Below are 15669 nucleotides of genomic sequence, written 5' to 3'. Positions count from 1 at the left end.
CTTGATTGCTTAACATTTTGATAAAGGCAAATAGAAAGGAGCAGTTACTATGATGCAAGACTGTGATGTAGTTAATTTTATTTAAATAAAGCAGCCATGTTAGCCTGAGAGTAATCACAAGGGAATTCTTTTCTTTGATAACAGCAAGAGCAGAAAGAGCTCCCTGGGGAGCAAATTGTACAGGAAGAGACAAACAACAAAGAAAGTCTAGGGGAAAAAAAAAACTGGAGAGAAAGGAAGTGGGGAGTCAAGAGATGTTGTTGGGGGAACCCCTTCCCTAACTAATGTGTCAGAGATACTGTTTGTACTTAAGGCTCTCAACTCTGCCACAGTTGCATCTCCATGACCAAAGCGAGCAGAGTAAACAAAAGGGGTGTTCCTTGAGGACTCGCGAATCACAACACGCCTTCTAACTGGAGCCAGGTTACCCCACAAGCTGCCATCAAAATTTAGCTTTGGCAACCCCCTAGGAGGAAAATCCAGGTAGTCAGGTTGGGAAAGACCGAGTGTGAGGAGTTTATTATTATTTTTCCAATTTCTTTTGATTAGGGATCTCGGGAGATAACGAGGTGTTTTGGAACTTGCACAAAAAAGGATGGAGTGAGTTGTGGCTTCAATGATACCTACCTTTAAAAGCATGGCAGTTTCTTTCTTTTCAAACATTCCAAACAATTGCACCAAAACGTAGCATTCAAATATTTTTTCCCAATAGTTCCTATGTGAGTGAAGGATGTTGGGGCTAGAACAAAGCAAGGAGTGGAGGGAAAATAATATTGAAGACCAAACTCGAAGAGGAATGCACTCAAACTCTGCCCTATGATGGGATAATGGAGGAATAGCTGGTTCACAATCTTGGGTTGCTCTCCACAAAGCTTGCAAGTTTGGTCCTCAATGTTGCTGCCCCTTCTACAGAGTTTGTCTACTGTGAGGATCCTTCTTTTGTTACACACCACAAGAAGTGGATGACCCTAGGTGGGAAGGGATATTCCAGATGATAGCCTTTGGGACTTGTTACTTTAAATCGTAGCCACCAAGGAGGCATATTGGAGGTCACCATGTATAACCCTGAGGCATCGCGTTTCCAAATCATAATGTCCTCTTCTATGTAAAACAGAGTAAGCTCAACCCAGGAACTTCTTAACAACAATCAAGAAGAAAACCAACACTGATCTATTGAGATATCCCACCACACGCTCTTAGAAGAGCTTCAATGGCTTCTGGACTTACAGAAGAAGAAACTAAAAACAAAACAGAGTAAGGAAGAATGCTGATTCTGGATATCCGGATGTTGCTGAAGAACACCTCAATTTATAGAGGTTTTGCAACACTCAATCGTGGAAGACAGCTGGGAGACAGCTACGGAAATGATGGTAGGAAGCTTCCTTTCTCTTCCGGCGCCGATGGAGCTCTCTGTCCGCTGCAACGGTCAGAACCACTTGCTCCTCTGTTTTTCGCTGCTTCATTAAATCCCGTTCACACTTGGGTCTCCCAATCGTCGGTAGGGCATACCGGTAGGCCCTTGCCACGATTGCATCACCAAGTGTCAACGTGGAAAACTTCAAGGAGGACAACAAGATTGCGTGCTCTTCAAGCTTCCGTACTGAAAAACACCTATAAATAAAGGTGCTCTTCAGCAACATTGGGCATCCAAAAATCAAAGTTATTCTATCTTCGTTACTCTGTTTTTTTTTTTTTTTTAGTTTCTTCTTGTAATTTCTGTTCAGTCCAGAAACCATTGAAGCTCTTCTAGAGCGTGTGGTGGGACGAAAGTTTCTTATTGTATTTCAATAGATCAGTATTGGCTTTCTTCTTGATTGCTATTTAGAGGTTCCTAGGTGAGCTTACTCTGTTTTACAAGACCCAATACACACAAGAATTCATTAGCTTGTATACATCTTCTCCATTAGATTCACTGCTCTAACATCCTTTGTAACAAATCAAGACACAAAAATTGAAAAATTACAAAATTTGAGATAGCTTTCCACTAAAATGAAAGCTGAATTAATCAAGATTTTGTAAATAAGCAATTGTGAAAGATAGGAGTACCAACTTTTAGAGCTGAAGAAAACCTTGGTAGAAGATTAAAAGAATTCAAAGAACAGCCCAGTAACTTCATTTTCAAAATTCAACATTGAATACCCTACAAATATAAAGTTTTGGAAGACTTTGATGAACATGACTGGTTTTCAATTAAGTACTTCCCATTTGAAAATTTTTGAATCTAAAATAGTCAATTGAAGTTTGGCATTGATAAATTGATGTCTCACAATAATAAAAACTTTACTTTCTTTCCAAAATCAATGTGGTCCAACATTTTCATTTACTTTCTTTCCAAAATATAAAAAAAAATTGCTTTCTTTTTATCAAGAAACCTCCAATCACAATAGTTGCATCGTTCTCTGAATCTATTTGGACCGTCTCTCTGGGGATTCAGAAGAAAAATCAAGCGATGATTCTGCATTAGTGATTGCATGAAGGCCATCAGAGGATTATAATCTGGAAACATGAAAGCTACAAAAGTGACAAAAATATAGCGAGAGACACTCGCTGTTATTGGAAAATAAAAACTTGACTATTTTATTGGCTCTTCTTGGTACCAAAGAGGATGAAATTTACGCTAATATCATCAGATAGACTCCATTTTCCTGTCAATGGATTGTAGACAAATCCAGCCGTCTCCTGGACCTGAACAGACAGACACAGTAAGTTGCAAGACATCAGTGCATAGGGTAACCAAAGGATGAAAAAAGGAATGGCGCATTACAGAGATGGAAGCCCGCTGCAAGATCAACACTAGCTCTTCCGGAGTGAGGAACCTAGACCACTGATGAGTACCCTTTGGTAGCTGCGGGTCAGAAATTAATTAGCTGAATCCAAGAACCCCGTGAAAGTTTCACCATATTCACTAGCCAACTGACATTGTAACATACCAATTGAAGGATGTACTCGGCCACAGCTATTGCAGATGCATATGCTCTCATGGATCGGTTAATGGTAGAGATTATAGTGGCTCCATTGGGAATGGTTAAAGCTGATAAGGACTTGCAGAATTCTGCAGGATTAGCTACATGTTCGATCACCTGTGGCATTCCTTGCCAATTAGAGTCTTTTTCTTTGGGACCTCTAGTAACCAGTCCTATTATTAAATAAAACGTCTAGGGAGAAAACCTTTTTCTAATACTCTTTTGTTAAGCATTAATCTAGAGGTGAAGATTAGCTAAATCCAGTAAATCAAACAATGAAGGTATCTCAAGATCAATATGCACAATGAAATCAATTATGTAACAGATCGCATACCTCAAGGGCAATTACAGCATCAAACTTCCTCTCTTCCTCCACCAATTGCTCTGTTCAGATATTAGCATCCACATTAGCCTTCTTAAAATAAAGCATACAAGTTTAAACAGCTGCTTGCAGTAGTAATCGATCTCTTGGTTGATCTCCAGAACCTTCTCTTACAAAAAAATACATTTTAACATGAACATCAATCAATCTAATAAATTCACCTCCAAAACTTATTGTAGCTTTGCTAGGATGAGATGATATATGTCTCCCAGTAAGACGCAAGCTAAAACACAATTATCAAGACCATAAACATTATCTGTTTCATACTTCTTTACTTTTTCCAGCATAAGATATAACGTCAATAAAGCAACGGATAACCAAATTATATTGTCAGCCATACCAAACCCTAAAGGTAGCCAACCTAAAGCCACTAAAGATAATGTTGCAACTAATCTAAACACCTCATGACCAGAGGAAATGGATGTGAATTCGACTAAAAAAAGTAACACATACTTAGTATCATAGAAGCAAACACTGACCAAAAATGACATTGTGACTTGCCTCTTTATTCATACACAACTTCTAACCCATTTATCTAAATCAAATTCATCTCATTCAACTCTACCAGTAAAACCAGATAACCAATTCCAGAGATAAAACTAGCAAGTGAGGAAAGAAGTTGTATTGCAAGGAAATGAATGTCAAATTATCAGTTATAATTGCTTTCCTCAAAACCAGAAAACACCAGAACAGAGTAAATCTCAAGTGTCAGGAAAGTCACAGGAGATCAATCATTGATTCCCTGACAGTAGTTGTTTGATGAGTAGCTAGCCAAGTTTGATAGCTGCCTAGTAATGATATCATGTGAGAGATATTTGACAATTTATCCAAAGATTTATCTGAACCTTCTTTGTGAATCACTGAAAGAGTACTTACTGAAGAAAAAGAACAGAGTCATGAACAGACATGAGCACCACAACCAATAGGACCAAATGCCTACATCAAACACTAACTAACCCCTCCCACCCAAAGAGAAAAAAAGTGTAAAAATATAGCTTATGCAGGAGAGATAACAAAAGCATGAGGCACAGTATATGGATCTTACACAAATCCCAGATACAGGCTTCAAAATTTTCCAAAAAGGTAAAGCTCATGGATCTATAGCATATGCCCTAACAATGCATAAATAATTCAGAAACAATTGTTGGACAAGTTCATCTCAAAATTATTAGTCAAAGTCAGGAAGCTTCCTCCCAATTAATCTTCCAAGCCCATACTGATGAGACGCCTTTCTCTCACACCAACATTTTTTACTCAAAAAAAAAAAAAAAGTCTGAGACAGAAAACACACACATGGCGAAAATAAATGCTAAGATTTTTTTTTAGCCTACCAACAGTCTTCCTTATGTCCAGGCTTAAATAAATAACCTAGTATATGCAAGGAAAAAAGGAAGATAGACCTAATTTGTTAGATAGAGTTAATCTCAAAATCCTCATTCTACCTAATTTTGATGGTGACAATAAGTGAAACTAACCATGCGGTTTAAATAGAGTTATAGGCAGATTTTTTAGCCAATACAGTGTCCCAAGGATGGTGGGCAGCCGAATGACCAAATGGAATACAGATGATGATGCCTTACAGAAGGACTTAGAAAAGGGAAAATCTGGTCGGGATCCAAATGTCAGAAAGCCATTATTGGAATGCCGCAAATAGAGAGCAACAGAAAATTTTCAGCATCCGAATGCCCAGGCAAATAGAAACCTGCCAGCATCTGAATGCCAATCTGTCAGCATTCGAATGCCAGAAACAGCAAATTTGGAGAATTTCGGGCATCCAAATGCCCAAGCCAGTATGCAAATGCCTGAGCCAACAGAAGTTTATCTGGTAACAGCCAACATCCAAATGCTGATCAACAGAAATTTTAAAAACAATAATTCAAGCTTCAATCCGGCTTCATAAGGTCACCAAATCATGTTGTGACCTACTATTGTGATCAGCAGCTCAAAATGAAGATTTTAAATATTTCCTCATAATCTTCTAGCAAGGTTTCCATTGGTTGGCCCCTTTCTAGCTAAAATGGCTAGTTTCTGAAACATTATAAGCCATTTTTTTAAGTGATTTTTGCCCCATTTGAGTCGCCAATGAACACTATAGTGACCACGATCACTACCAAGCTCTCTTTTATTCTCAAATCAATTGCAGATATAGAACTTGACAACAAAAGGCTCATCCTTTGGTTTTTCAAAAAACTAATTCTATTTGATCCATTTTTTAAAAATCTTTAATTGTGTTTAGCTATTTGAAGCTGAACTTGTGCTTAATTTATTTCAAATCATTTGATTGTATTCAGCCATAAGTTTGGGGCTCTCTCTCTCTCTCTCTCTCTGTATCCATGATCAGTGTTCATTTGAGATTTTTCCTTATGTTTATTACTTTTAATAAATAACAAAAATATTATAAACATAGTAAATCAAATGGCAATTCTTTAAATAATATGACTTTTCTAAGGACAGCAGCAATTTTTTGCTGGATTTGAGTCCAAATCCTCCTTTTCCTCATATACCCAAATAGACCACAGCACACACCTTGGCAAGAAAGAACATACATATAGGCCAAATTTATAAACAAAGTTCCGTTTAGATCACTTTGATACCTTGTAAAAAGGAGAAACTGTTTATCTTTTCTTTAAAACAATAACAAGGAAAGAAATAATGATCAAGGGTAGCAAGTTTGTTAGCAGGATCTTCCAAACATAAACCAATCTAGAATTGTTTACTTAACAATTTTTTCTCATTTTTAGACAACTAGTCTGCAACAAAGTACATACTTTCAGGCCGTAGTATGCTTGGATTTTTCTTATCCACCAACAGTCTCCTTCAAGATCAACCTAAACAAACAACTTAGCCCCAAGGCATGGATAAACTAAACAAGGGCCACAGTACAGCGCACTGACCACAAAGAATATAAATATAGTTCTCATAATAAAAACAAACTTGAGCCTGAAGTCTCTCTCATACCATGTAGAGGTAGGGAGGGCACACATAGATAGGGGTGAATAGGTTTGTTAACCTTTGCCACTAAATTTAACTCCTTTTGTTTAATGCTTATATGTGTATATTTATACTTTAAATTAATTCAAAGTGTCAGGCCAATCTTACACTTTATGTTTTTGTACAATAATCAAAATACAAGCGAAAGCAATCACAAATAAACTAAACACAGGATATTTAGGTAGTTCACAATCCTTATGAGGATTGTTAGTCCACTCACCAAGATGCCTTTAGCACCTCGAGGCTCCACTAAGTTTAGGATGCCCTACGGCATCTACAACAAATCGACTCTAAGGCCAATTGCAATGTTGACACATGAACTTATGCCACTCAATTGACCACAACAACTAATTTCCAATAGCATACTATCACTTAGATTACAACAACTAACTAGGCACACTAGCCTAAACCCACAAAAGGATTTTCCAAAAACTAGCTAGGTTACACAAGCCTAGACCCACATAGGGATTTTCAACAACTCATTAGCCACACCAACCTACACCAACGAAGGGATTTTCAGCACCACCTACTTACACTAGGTCTTAAGGCTCGCACAACAACAATGCCACTTAGTCTACCCCTACTTTTCAACTACAACAATTTCTCTAAAATTCTTTAGGTGAAAATGGACTTGCCTTCTCAAGACTGGACCCAAATTGTAAGGATTACTTACTTAATATGTAGCCCAATGTAAATTGCCTCTCAATGTGCTAATTTGACAATCCAAATAGAAACAAATAGGTACAGCAATCTTAAGTACCTACCAATGTCATTAGTGGATCAAAATAGTCTTTAATGACTTGATTTAAAATTTTAGACAACTCATATAGTCCTTAATGACTTAATTTTAAAAATATTGGCAGCTCAAGATAATCCTTAATGATTTGATTTGAAAATTCTAGCTCAATGTAAATTTGGGGGTTGGTTTTTTGAATTGAGAAATGTACACAAACAGCTCAATGTAATAATTGATTTCAAGGTATCACCCATGAATAGAAATCTGAAGTTTAATGAATGATTTTAAAGTGCTATAACACTAGTTCAGTGTGCTCAACCAAGTATAAATACTTGGATTTGAAATCTTATCCCCAAACTTAAATGTTTTAAACCCCTTTTAGATACCCCAATAAATCAGCATATAAGCATGTAAGATATGGTTTGAAAATAAAAGAAGGTTGCTAATACTGATTTTGAGTGGTAAGCAATCTCACAACTATTCACAACACAATGGCAGAATCAAATATGATCTAAAAAACACAAGGCATGTGTTCAATAAAACTAAGATCCAAGTAATCAATCAAGATTTGAAAAAATAAACATAGAAACACTTAGTTCAATAAAGAAATCATTGAATTTGACTCCCTTTCAAGCTTTGGAGAGGCAAAAACTTCTCAAATCATGTGGGGGGGCTTGGGAGACATGTTTCACTGTGGATGGAGAAATATTTCATTTGGAGCGAATTTGATATATATAGTACTATTCCCAACATTCAAAAACTAGCCTTTTATGAATGGATAAGGCTATTTTTGGCTTTTAGCAAAAAAAGGAGAAAACTAGGTCCACAAATTGTGAATAAATGCTCAATAAATTTTATTTTATTGTTAAATAGATTGGAAAATCACTTACATGATTTGGAGACTTACAGCATCTAAATCAGCCTCTGACATTTCAAATATTTGACTTTCTGTAGCATGAGGTCGACTTCTGCGCTTGGGGTCAAATCCTTTTTGCTTCCAATGGCTCTTTCTATAGTCGAATCCTTCCTTGGACTAGATTTCTTTAGCTTCTGCTCCCTACAAGGATTGACCCCTATTTTAATTCTAAAACTCATTGTTAGTAGGGTTAAACTCTTTTTTCTTTTCTACTTGTCTAATGAGATTTACTTCTTCCTTATATAATCAACTCCTTCTATAGCTTCAATATAGGGGTTGAATCCTTTTCACCTTCAATAGTCTCAGTTTCTTCATACATAACTCCATTTCTCTTTCTATTAAGACAAGGGATCGACCCCATCCATGGGGGTCAACTCCTTTTACCCCTTTTTCATATTTTTGCCTCTTCTGAGCTGTTTGTTTGAAAAAATGATTATTCCTTTCATTTGTTTGGTAATACAGTGTTGTTGTGTTGTTTGGATGGTGTGTTTTCTGGCATGAGGTAAATGCTTACCTTCTTATATGAGCCATGTCTAGTCAACTAAGTATGTTGCCAGAAATTTCCTTTGAGAGCTTTGTGAACTACACAACGTACTTTTTTTTAGTAAAAAGGTGTGTATATATTGCTAGAGGAAAAAAAAAAGAGTACAATACCTGGCTAAAAAGTACCTTCCTCCACAACAAGATGTTGGAGGGAAACGCCTAATTTAGCCTGTATATATGCTAGGTGATTAGAGGATCTAGGAATGTATTTCCAATTACATTACAATTGAAAAATTAATTTACAGATATCCTCAAACAAATCCCAGTGATGCCAAGGAGGTTTAGACGACTTTTTGCACCAATTGATGATGATTTTTGAATCTCCTTCAACGCAAAGAGGACCCACTAGCCGTTGCTTGAAAATTTTTAAACCATTATACAGCCCAGAAAGCTCAGCAATAGTTGAGTCAGATACTCCAATCGGCCCAGCAAATGAAAGAAGAAGATTTTCATTCTCGTCATGGATGACTCCTCCAAATCCAGCAAGCCTGGGGCAGCCAAAAGCGCTACCGTGAAAATTTAATTTGAAATGTCCCATTGGGGGAGGAGACCAAGTTTCCATAGCCGGGGGGCGAGACGGGTAAGACATTTCTGCTAAAAGTCACCAATTCCCTCGCAAATTTGATCCTTTTAAAATTTGAATTTTTTTCCGCATGAGGATGATAACAAACATTCAAGTTAATAATAATGTGCATTAAGTATGTTGTGTAGTGAAACCTCTTCTCAAAAAAAGTATGTTGTGTAGTGACTTCAGTCTTTTTTATAGTTTAAGTTATTGTCTTATGGTGTTAGCAGGCAATTAATATACCCTAATTTCTAAGTTGTTTAATCAGCCCCCTTTGTGACCTAATTCAGCACCTACTAAAACCTTAACACATGAAGTCCTCACAGTTTTACATGAATTGACCTGGTACGGTAATAGGGTTTGGTTGACCCAATGATGACATCACATGACATTATATTTATTTTCTTAAAGATATAAAAAATTAGATCATAAGAGTTCATTCTTCCCTTGATCCATAAGATGGTTAAATTTCTTGATCGGGGTGGGGTCTCCTACTCTCCCCACCATCATTAAATATTAGGGAGAGGAACCCTCGCTCATTGTTGAGAATAAAGATAATGAGGGAGAAAAGAGGAAGCAGTCCCCCTCCATCTCTCCCTCTTTGCTAAAACAAAGACAAAGAGTGGGAGGAGGTTCGTATCCCCTCTCCTCCCCCTTTTTCATGTCATCAAGCAAAGAAACCCCACCAATGGCAAAGAGTAGAGACTCCACCCCTAATGGTATTAGATGAGAACCCCATCCCCTGCAATGCATCGCATCACAAGAATTCCCCCTCGTGATGCATGGTCCAACCAGCTAGATCAGCCAATTCAGTTGCTGAAAACTCTGACTTGGTCAATAGGGTTTTGACCCATTTTCAGGTCTTAGGGAACCGGGTTTGATTGGAATCAACTCAATTGGCCAATTTGGTCCAGGTTTTATAACAGTGTGAAGGATAAAATCCTTACTATTGATCAATAGTGCAAGCTGCCAGGATATATCTATGTGCTCACTAATAGCAAACCCGAATGTGTTGCTCTAAAAAAAAAAAATTGTACCGAAACTCTCATGTGGGAAAGATCTACCAGCAGCACCTCACATTCAACAACACCTTCTTTTAAATCTTTCTTTGTATCTTTATTGTCATGTGTTTTTTCCCTTTTTGGTTGTATTTCTTGTGAAAGTGTAAAATTAAGAAGAAAGAGAGAGATGAGACAGAAAAAAGGCACAAGAGAGAGCGAGAGAGAAAGAGTACAGCAGTTCCAGCACTCATTGGGAGGTCTGAAATTAATCTTTCCTGTTCTAAATATCACTTAAGTGTAAAATAAGGTACATGGACAGATATTACCTATCTACATTCAACTCCTAATGTCCCTAGTAATAGGTGAGCCATACTTACAGCAAACCAGATGTTTGGTAGAATCACTAGGGTATAAATCAATTTACCAACTAAAATTAGCAGAAGTTTTTGCTCCTATGAGAAAATTAACTTCTACCGTTCAATTTTACAATACTTCTTTTGAAGCCTGGAATTATGAAAAGATCTTGTAAAAACAATAAACCACGAATAGACCAACAGAAACAATAGAAGGAGCTACTGATGGAAAATCAAATAAATTATAGTAGACCCCAAGAAAAAGCTTTAATATTACCTGCTGTGGTGCAACAATATTCAATTGATGAAGTCAGTGGATCCAGACTCTGTGTAACACAGAAATGTTTAAAATGGAAATATGGTCAAAGGTGTTTCACTCAGTCAAGAAAAATTTATGAATATTGAGCATCCAAGATGGACTTGGTTCAGATACAAAGTAGCCTAAGTAATTTTTTTAACTCAGTAAAGAAGTTTGATAGGCCAACAGTTAAATGCAACTATTGCTTTCTTCAAATGATCTCTAAATACAAAATGACATAAATACTTACAGCATGAAGGCTCGCTATCTTTAAATTTTTATCCACAGCATCTATACCCGTTACAGTAGCTCCCATTCTAGCAAGAGGCTGTTGACACATCAAGAACCACACACAATTGTAAAAGTAACAGCATGATAATGAGAGCTAAGATCAAGTGACTTGAAAAAGTGCTCCTTCAAGAAGGAATTAAACTACATCTATCATAAAACATTTACTTCAATGTGCACTTCTATATGTGTCAGCATGTATATCAGAGTAAGATATGGATAGACAGACAAATATAGATATACATTTTTTTTATAAAGATAAATATAGATATACATACAAAAAAATAAGTGGATATTAATCTCCTCAGATATTAACTTCGTGAAGTTGGGTCCAAGACCCATCCCAAAATGACTAGCCATCTTAGGAAACATCTTTTCCAACTAATAAACTCATCATATTTGTTCTCACTGTGGGACTATTCCTTGACTCTCCCCCTCACATGTAGGCCCTCAGGGCTCTTACATGTAGATAATTTGAGAAGAAGCCCACATATGAGTACCTGTTTTGATACCATGTGAAGTTGGGTCCAAGGCCCATCCCAAAATGACTAACCATCTTAGGAAACCTCTTTCCCAACTAATAAACTCAACATATTTGTTTTCACAAATCCATTTGGGACCATTCTTTAACAAACTTAAAACAGAGGGATCTTTTTTTTCAAGTTTTTACAGGTTAGATACATGTTTCAATAGGTCTTTTGAAGAGTGAGAGGTCAAACATACAATCATGACAAACTTACTTCTTAATTTGCATTAACCTACACATCCAACTGTCAATCGGATAATAAACAGAAATACAACATCCCTTCAAACACCTGCATCAGATTAGGTTCCACGGGTAACAGGAGCAGCCAACGGATAAATGGATAAGAATACATATACCCCTCACACATTCAGTTTAATACCCTTAAATGCCCCAGTTCCATGGCTGGGTACTAACACAGATTAACACTTAACAATATGAGGCTGGCAGTGATTTGCAACTTGTGACAGTAGCCATTGGAATTTCAAACAGGTAGACAAGCTTACACAACGTATGTTTAATCTGGTTTATGACTAACTTTAAATTTTTCAAAAACAGCTGCAAATACTCTCAGTTTTTCTACTGATACTAGTCCTAATTTATATAGGTTGAAATGGGACAAGTATTACCCAACTATTAAACCAAATTAAATTACTTATTCATTTTCAAGAAAGATTATAATAATCCTTAATTAGCCAATTCAACCAACATCTAACCCCTCGTCTGACAAGGTAGTTCTTGTCTCCTAAACAAATGCAAACACTTGAAGAAAACAGAAATTGTTTGGAAAAGATAATCGTTAAGTATAGAAATCTGCCAAATTAAAAAAAAAAATTGAATTTCACATTGACAATCTTTCTAGTGTTTGTCTGCAGCACAGCTTGCTGATAAATCTATTTAAAAATCTTCCTCTTATAGAAAAATAAATTGTAGAAATGCAATTTAGCCACATGATATTGGACACCTCCTAAAAGACAATGACCAGTTGAGCCACAGGACACCCTGCAAATAAACATTCTTATATGCAAGAGTATGGCAGTATCATAGAGAATACGCTGAAGGACAATTCAGGTCAAAAGGTTTTCCTCGAGAATACTTTTTTAAAGTGGTAAAGGATATAAATGTCACAGAGTTCAGGTTTCTCTTGGGCCAGCAATAAAAGATATTGATGTCAAGATGTCAACTATTAGATCAATTTAAAACAGGAAACTATGGAAAACTGAGCCCCTTCAAATCGTATGCTGTACCTCTGAGAGGATCCCCCCTCCACAACCAACATCAATGATCTTTAGTCCTTCAAGAGGCCTAGGGCAATATGTATCTTTTCTGGAACAAGAAAAGTAATTAGAGTAGGAAAACAGAATTTAGAGCCATCTTACCAAAAAAATTATAAGTTGCCTATAAGTTTGGGAGCTTCGAGCAGCTCACTGCTGATTTTTCCAATCTATCGTTGTTTTACAGCAGTACCCACCTACCTGAAACATCGGCAAAGAGCGGAACGGATGAAGGAGAGTCTCGTAGGGTTCATCAAGTGCAGTGGTTTAAATGGCCCTTCGAGGTCCCACCTATTAATCAATTACGCGAAGTGAACAGTAGGTTTCTGCTTGGTGATATAGTCAAGTACGAATCAGATTATTATGCACATAAACAAAGACAACGGCAATCTAACCAGGTATCTGCGATGGCAGCGAATTTGGCAATCTCGGAATCATTCAAAGAAGAAAAAATGGTCTCCACTTTTCTGCTGTCGCTGAAATTCATCATAGAGGACTTCTCACGGAGGATTGGAGAGGAATCAGCCGATAGTGGTGAGGAAACAGATGAGTATATCCGGGTCTCTAATTGTGAAAAAACTCCAAAATAAATTGAATTTGATGGTAAAATGTGGCGACTGAAACTCATAAAATGCGGATTGGGAAACTGAGATTTGCCTTTTCGTAAAGTTCGAAAGAGCGGTGACCACCGCCAAGCCATTTAGGAGAGAGAGTGGAGGCCGAAGGGCGACACTTCTGAGCTACGGAGGTATTCTCAGCTGATAAGGCCTTTATTAGTCTAAGTTTGGCCTATGCAATGAATATTTTTAAGCAGTTAGACGGAGGGGAGGTAAGTTTGGCCTACGCAATGTATCCTTTCAAGCTGTTGGACAGAGGACATCGAAGTTTATTGGAGGAGTCATTCAGAGTTTCTGCGTTTCTGCGTGCGCCGAAGTTGAGTGAGACGAGAGGTTGAGTTGGAAAAATCGGCGAGCCCGCAGAGAGCGAGAGCGAGAGACGAGAGAGACGAGGTTGGGAAGCAGAGAATGTTCGAGAAAGACAAGGACGCAGAGAGCGTCGAGAGAGAGGAGGACGCAATTTCTCTTGGGAAGGAGATCTTTATGTGTTTTTCATGTGGAGGTGATTGGATTTTGACGTAAATGTGGGTTTGGGTGGTGGATCCCTATTGTGGGGGCTTAAGTATAGGTAGGGGTAGGAGCTCAATTGAGGCAACACGGGCGCTCAGGTTCGAGTGCACTATGGGCATGAAGCTCATATTTTATTGAAATTTTAATTTGAAATATATATTAAAATATAATAAAACAAAGATTAAATTATTAATATAATAATAATAATTAATAAAAATGTAATTATTTCAATAATATTTACAAGTGGCGCTCAGGTTCGAGTGCACTATGGGCATGAAGCTCATATTTTATTGAAATTTTAATTTGAAATATATATTAAAATATAATAAAACAAAGATTAAATTATTAATATAATAATAATAATTAATAAAAATGTAATTATTTCAATAATATTTACAAGTGTAAATTAGTTAAACTATAATAATAATAAATTAATTATGTTGAGTTAATTAAATTAATTAATTTTTAAACTACATAATTAACAACAATTTAATTAAAATACAAAGCAAATAAATAATAGACGCTATAATAACTATAGTAATTGACCTTTAATTTTTTATAATAGTAATAATAAATTATAAATTAATTTAATTAATTTAATTAATGATTCATTAATCTACATCTTATGTATAAATTAATAATTAAAATAATTAATATAACTTAATTAAATTTTGTGAGTTATACTACAATTCAATTAAAATATAACTTAAATAAATAACATTAATTAACTACAATTATCATCTCTTTCTTTCTCTGTCTTTCTCTCTCTCTTTCTTTTGTTGGATCCAAATAACATATCCAGTTTTGATTATTAAACCCAATTATCATCATAGGGGCAAAACATATAATGTTAGATTATGTCAATGGGAAACTATTGCAAAAGAGATAGATTCTTTTATTTGATGTTTGTATGTACAAACTATAAAGAGATGAAAGGAGAAAGTAGCAGCAGGGGAAGGGAGTAAGTGTCGAAGAGATGGGGGCGATTTCACTTGTGAATTTTGTTTGTTGGGTTTCTCTTATGCAAGGGGATCAGTTCTTCGCAAATGGTTTGCTTCGATGTGGAGAGAGAGGCACTTACCAAGTTCAGAAGCAAGCTCATCGATCCATCCAATCTTCTTGCCTCATGGTATGATACTCCAGATTGCTGCAAATGGAAGGGTGCTACGTGCCACAACAAAACAGGGTATGTGATACAAATTCATCTTCATGGCCCTTGTGATGTATTGTCTGAACCAGATAATTGCAGTGACAGTGCATACTGTGGCTAGGTCGATGCAACGTTGCTACCACTAAAACATCTCCAACACCTTGACTTGAGTGGGAACTCTTCCTATGGAGTTAAAATTCTGGATTTTCTCGATTCATTAAATGAGTTGAGGCATTTTAACTTGTCGTATGCAAGATTTAGTAGAAAAATTCCATTCCATCTTGGAAATTTTTCTTATCTTGAGTTTTTTTTGTTTCTTCCAACCTAAGACCAATCGTTACCTCCTCACTTTTGTATACAAATAGTCTTGATTGGATGGTAAATATGCCATCTCTGAAGCACCTATTCGTGTAATTAGCTTACTTTATTCCCTACAAATACTCCATATGTCGAGGGCTTCTCTTTCAAGTTTCCCCCCAACGCCCTCATTTCTCAATCTTACACAACTGCGTTATTTGGATCTTTCTTTCAATCAGCTCTATTCAAAATTCCCTAATTG

General features: G+C 36.5%; 1 protein-coding gene across 1 annotated transcript; it reads right to left on the bottom strand.

Annotated features, from left to right (window-relative positions):
- Window positions 1-2267: 2267 nt before the first annotated feature.
- Window positions 2268-13968, bottom strand: LOC137938982 (ubiquinone biosynthesis O-methyltransferase, mitochondrial-like). The gene is made up of 10 exons (XM_068784125.1): window positions 13229-13968; window positions 13035-13124; window positions 12807-12885; window positions 10999-11076; window positions 10728-10776; window positions 3298-3347; window positions 2931-3080; window positions 2765-2845; window positions 2617-2685; window positions 2268-2455 (listed from the first exon to the last, which is right to left on the bottom strand). The coding sequence occupies exons 1-10, from the start codon at window positions 13531-13533 to the stop codon at window positions 2321-2323; spliced, it is 1086 nt and encodes a 361-aa protein (XP_068640226.1). The 5' UTR covers window positions 13534-13968; the 3' UTR covers window positions 2268-2320.
- Between the last annotated feature and the right edge of the window lie 1701 nt (window positions 13969-15669).

This window comes from Aristolochia californica, unplaced genomic scaffold (genome assembly GCF_029961685.1).
Source record: "Aristolochia californica isolate CCGP_79_NKW_82.1479 unplaced genomic scaffold, dmAriCali1.0.hap1 SCAF_8, whole genome shotgun sequence".
NCBI lineage: Eukaryota > Viridiplantae > Streptophyta > Magnoliopsida > Piperales > Aristolochiaceae > Aristolochia > Aristolochia californica.
Note: the sequence above shows the minus strand (reverse complement) of the source record. Positions and strands in the feature narration are given on the sequence as shown.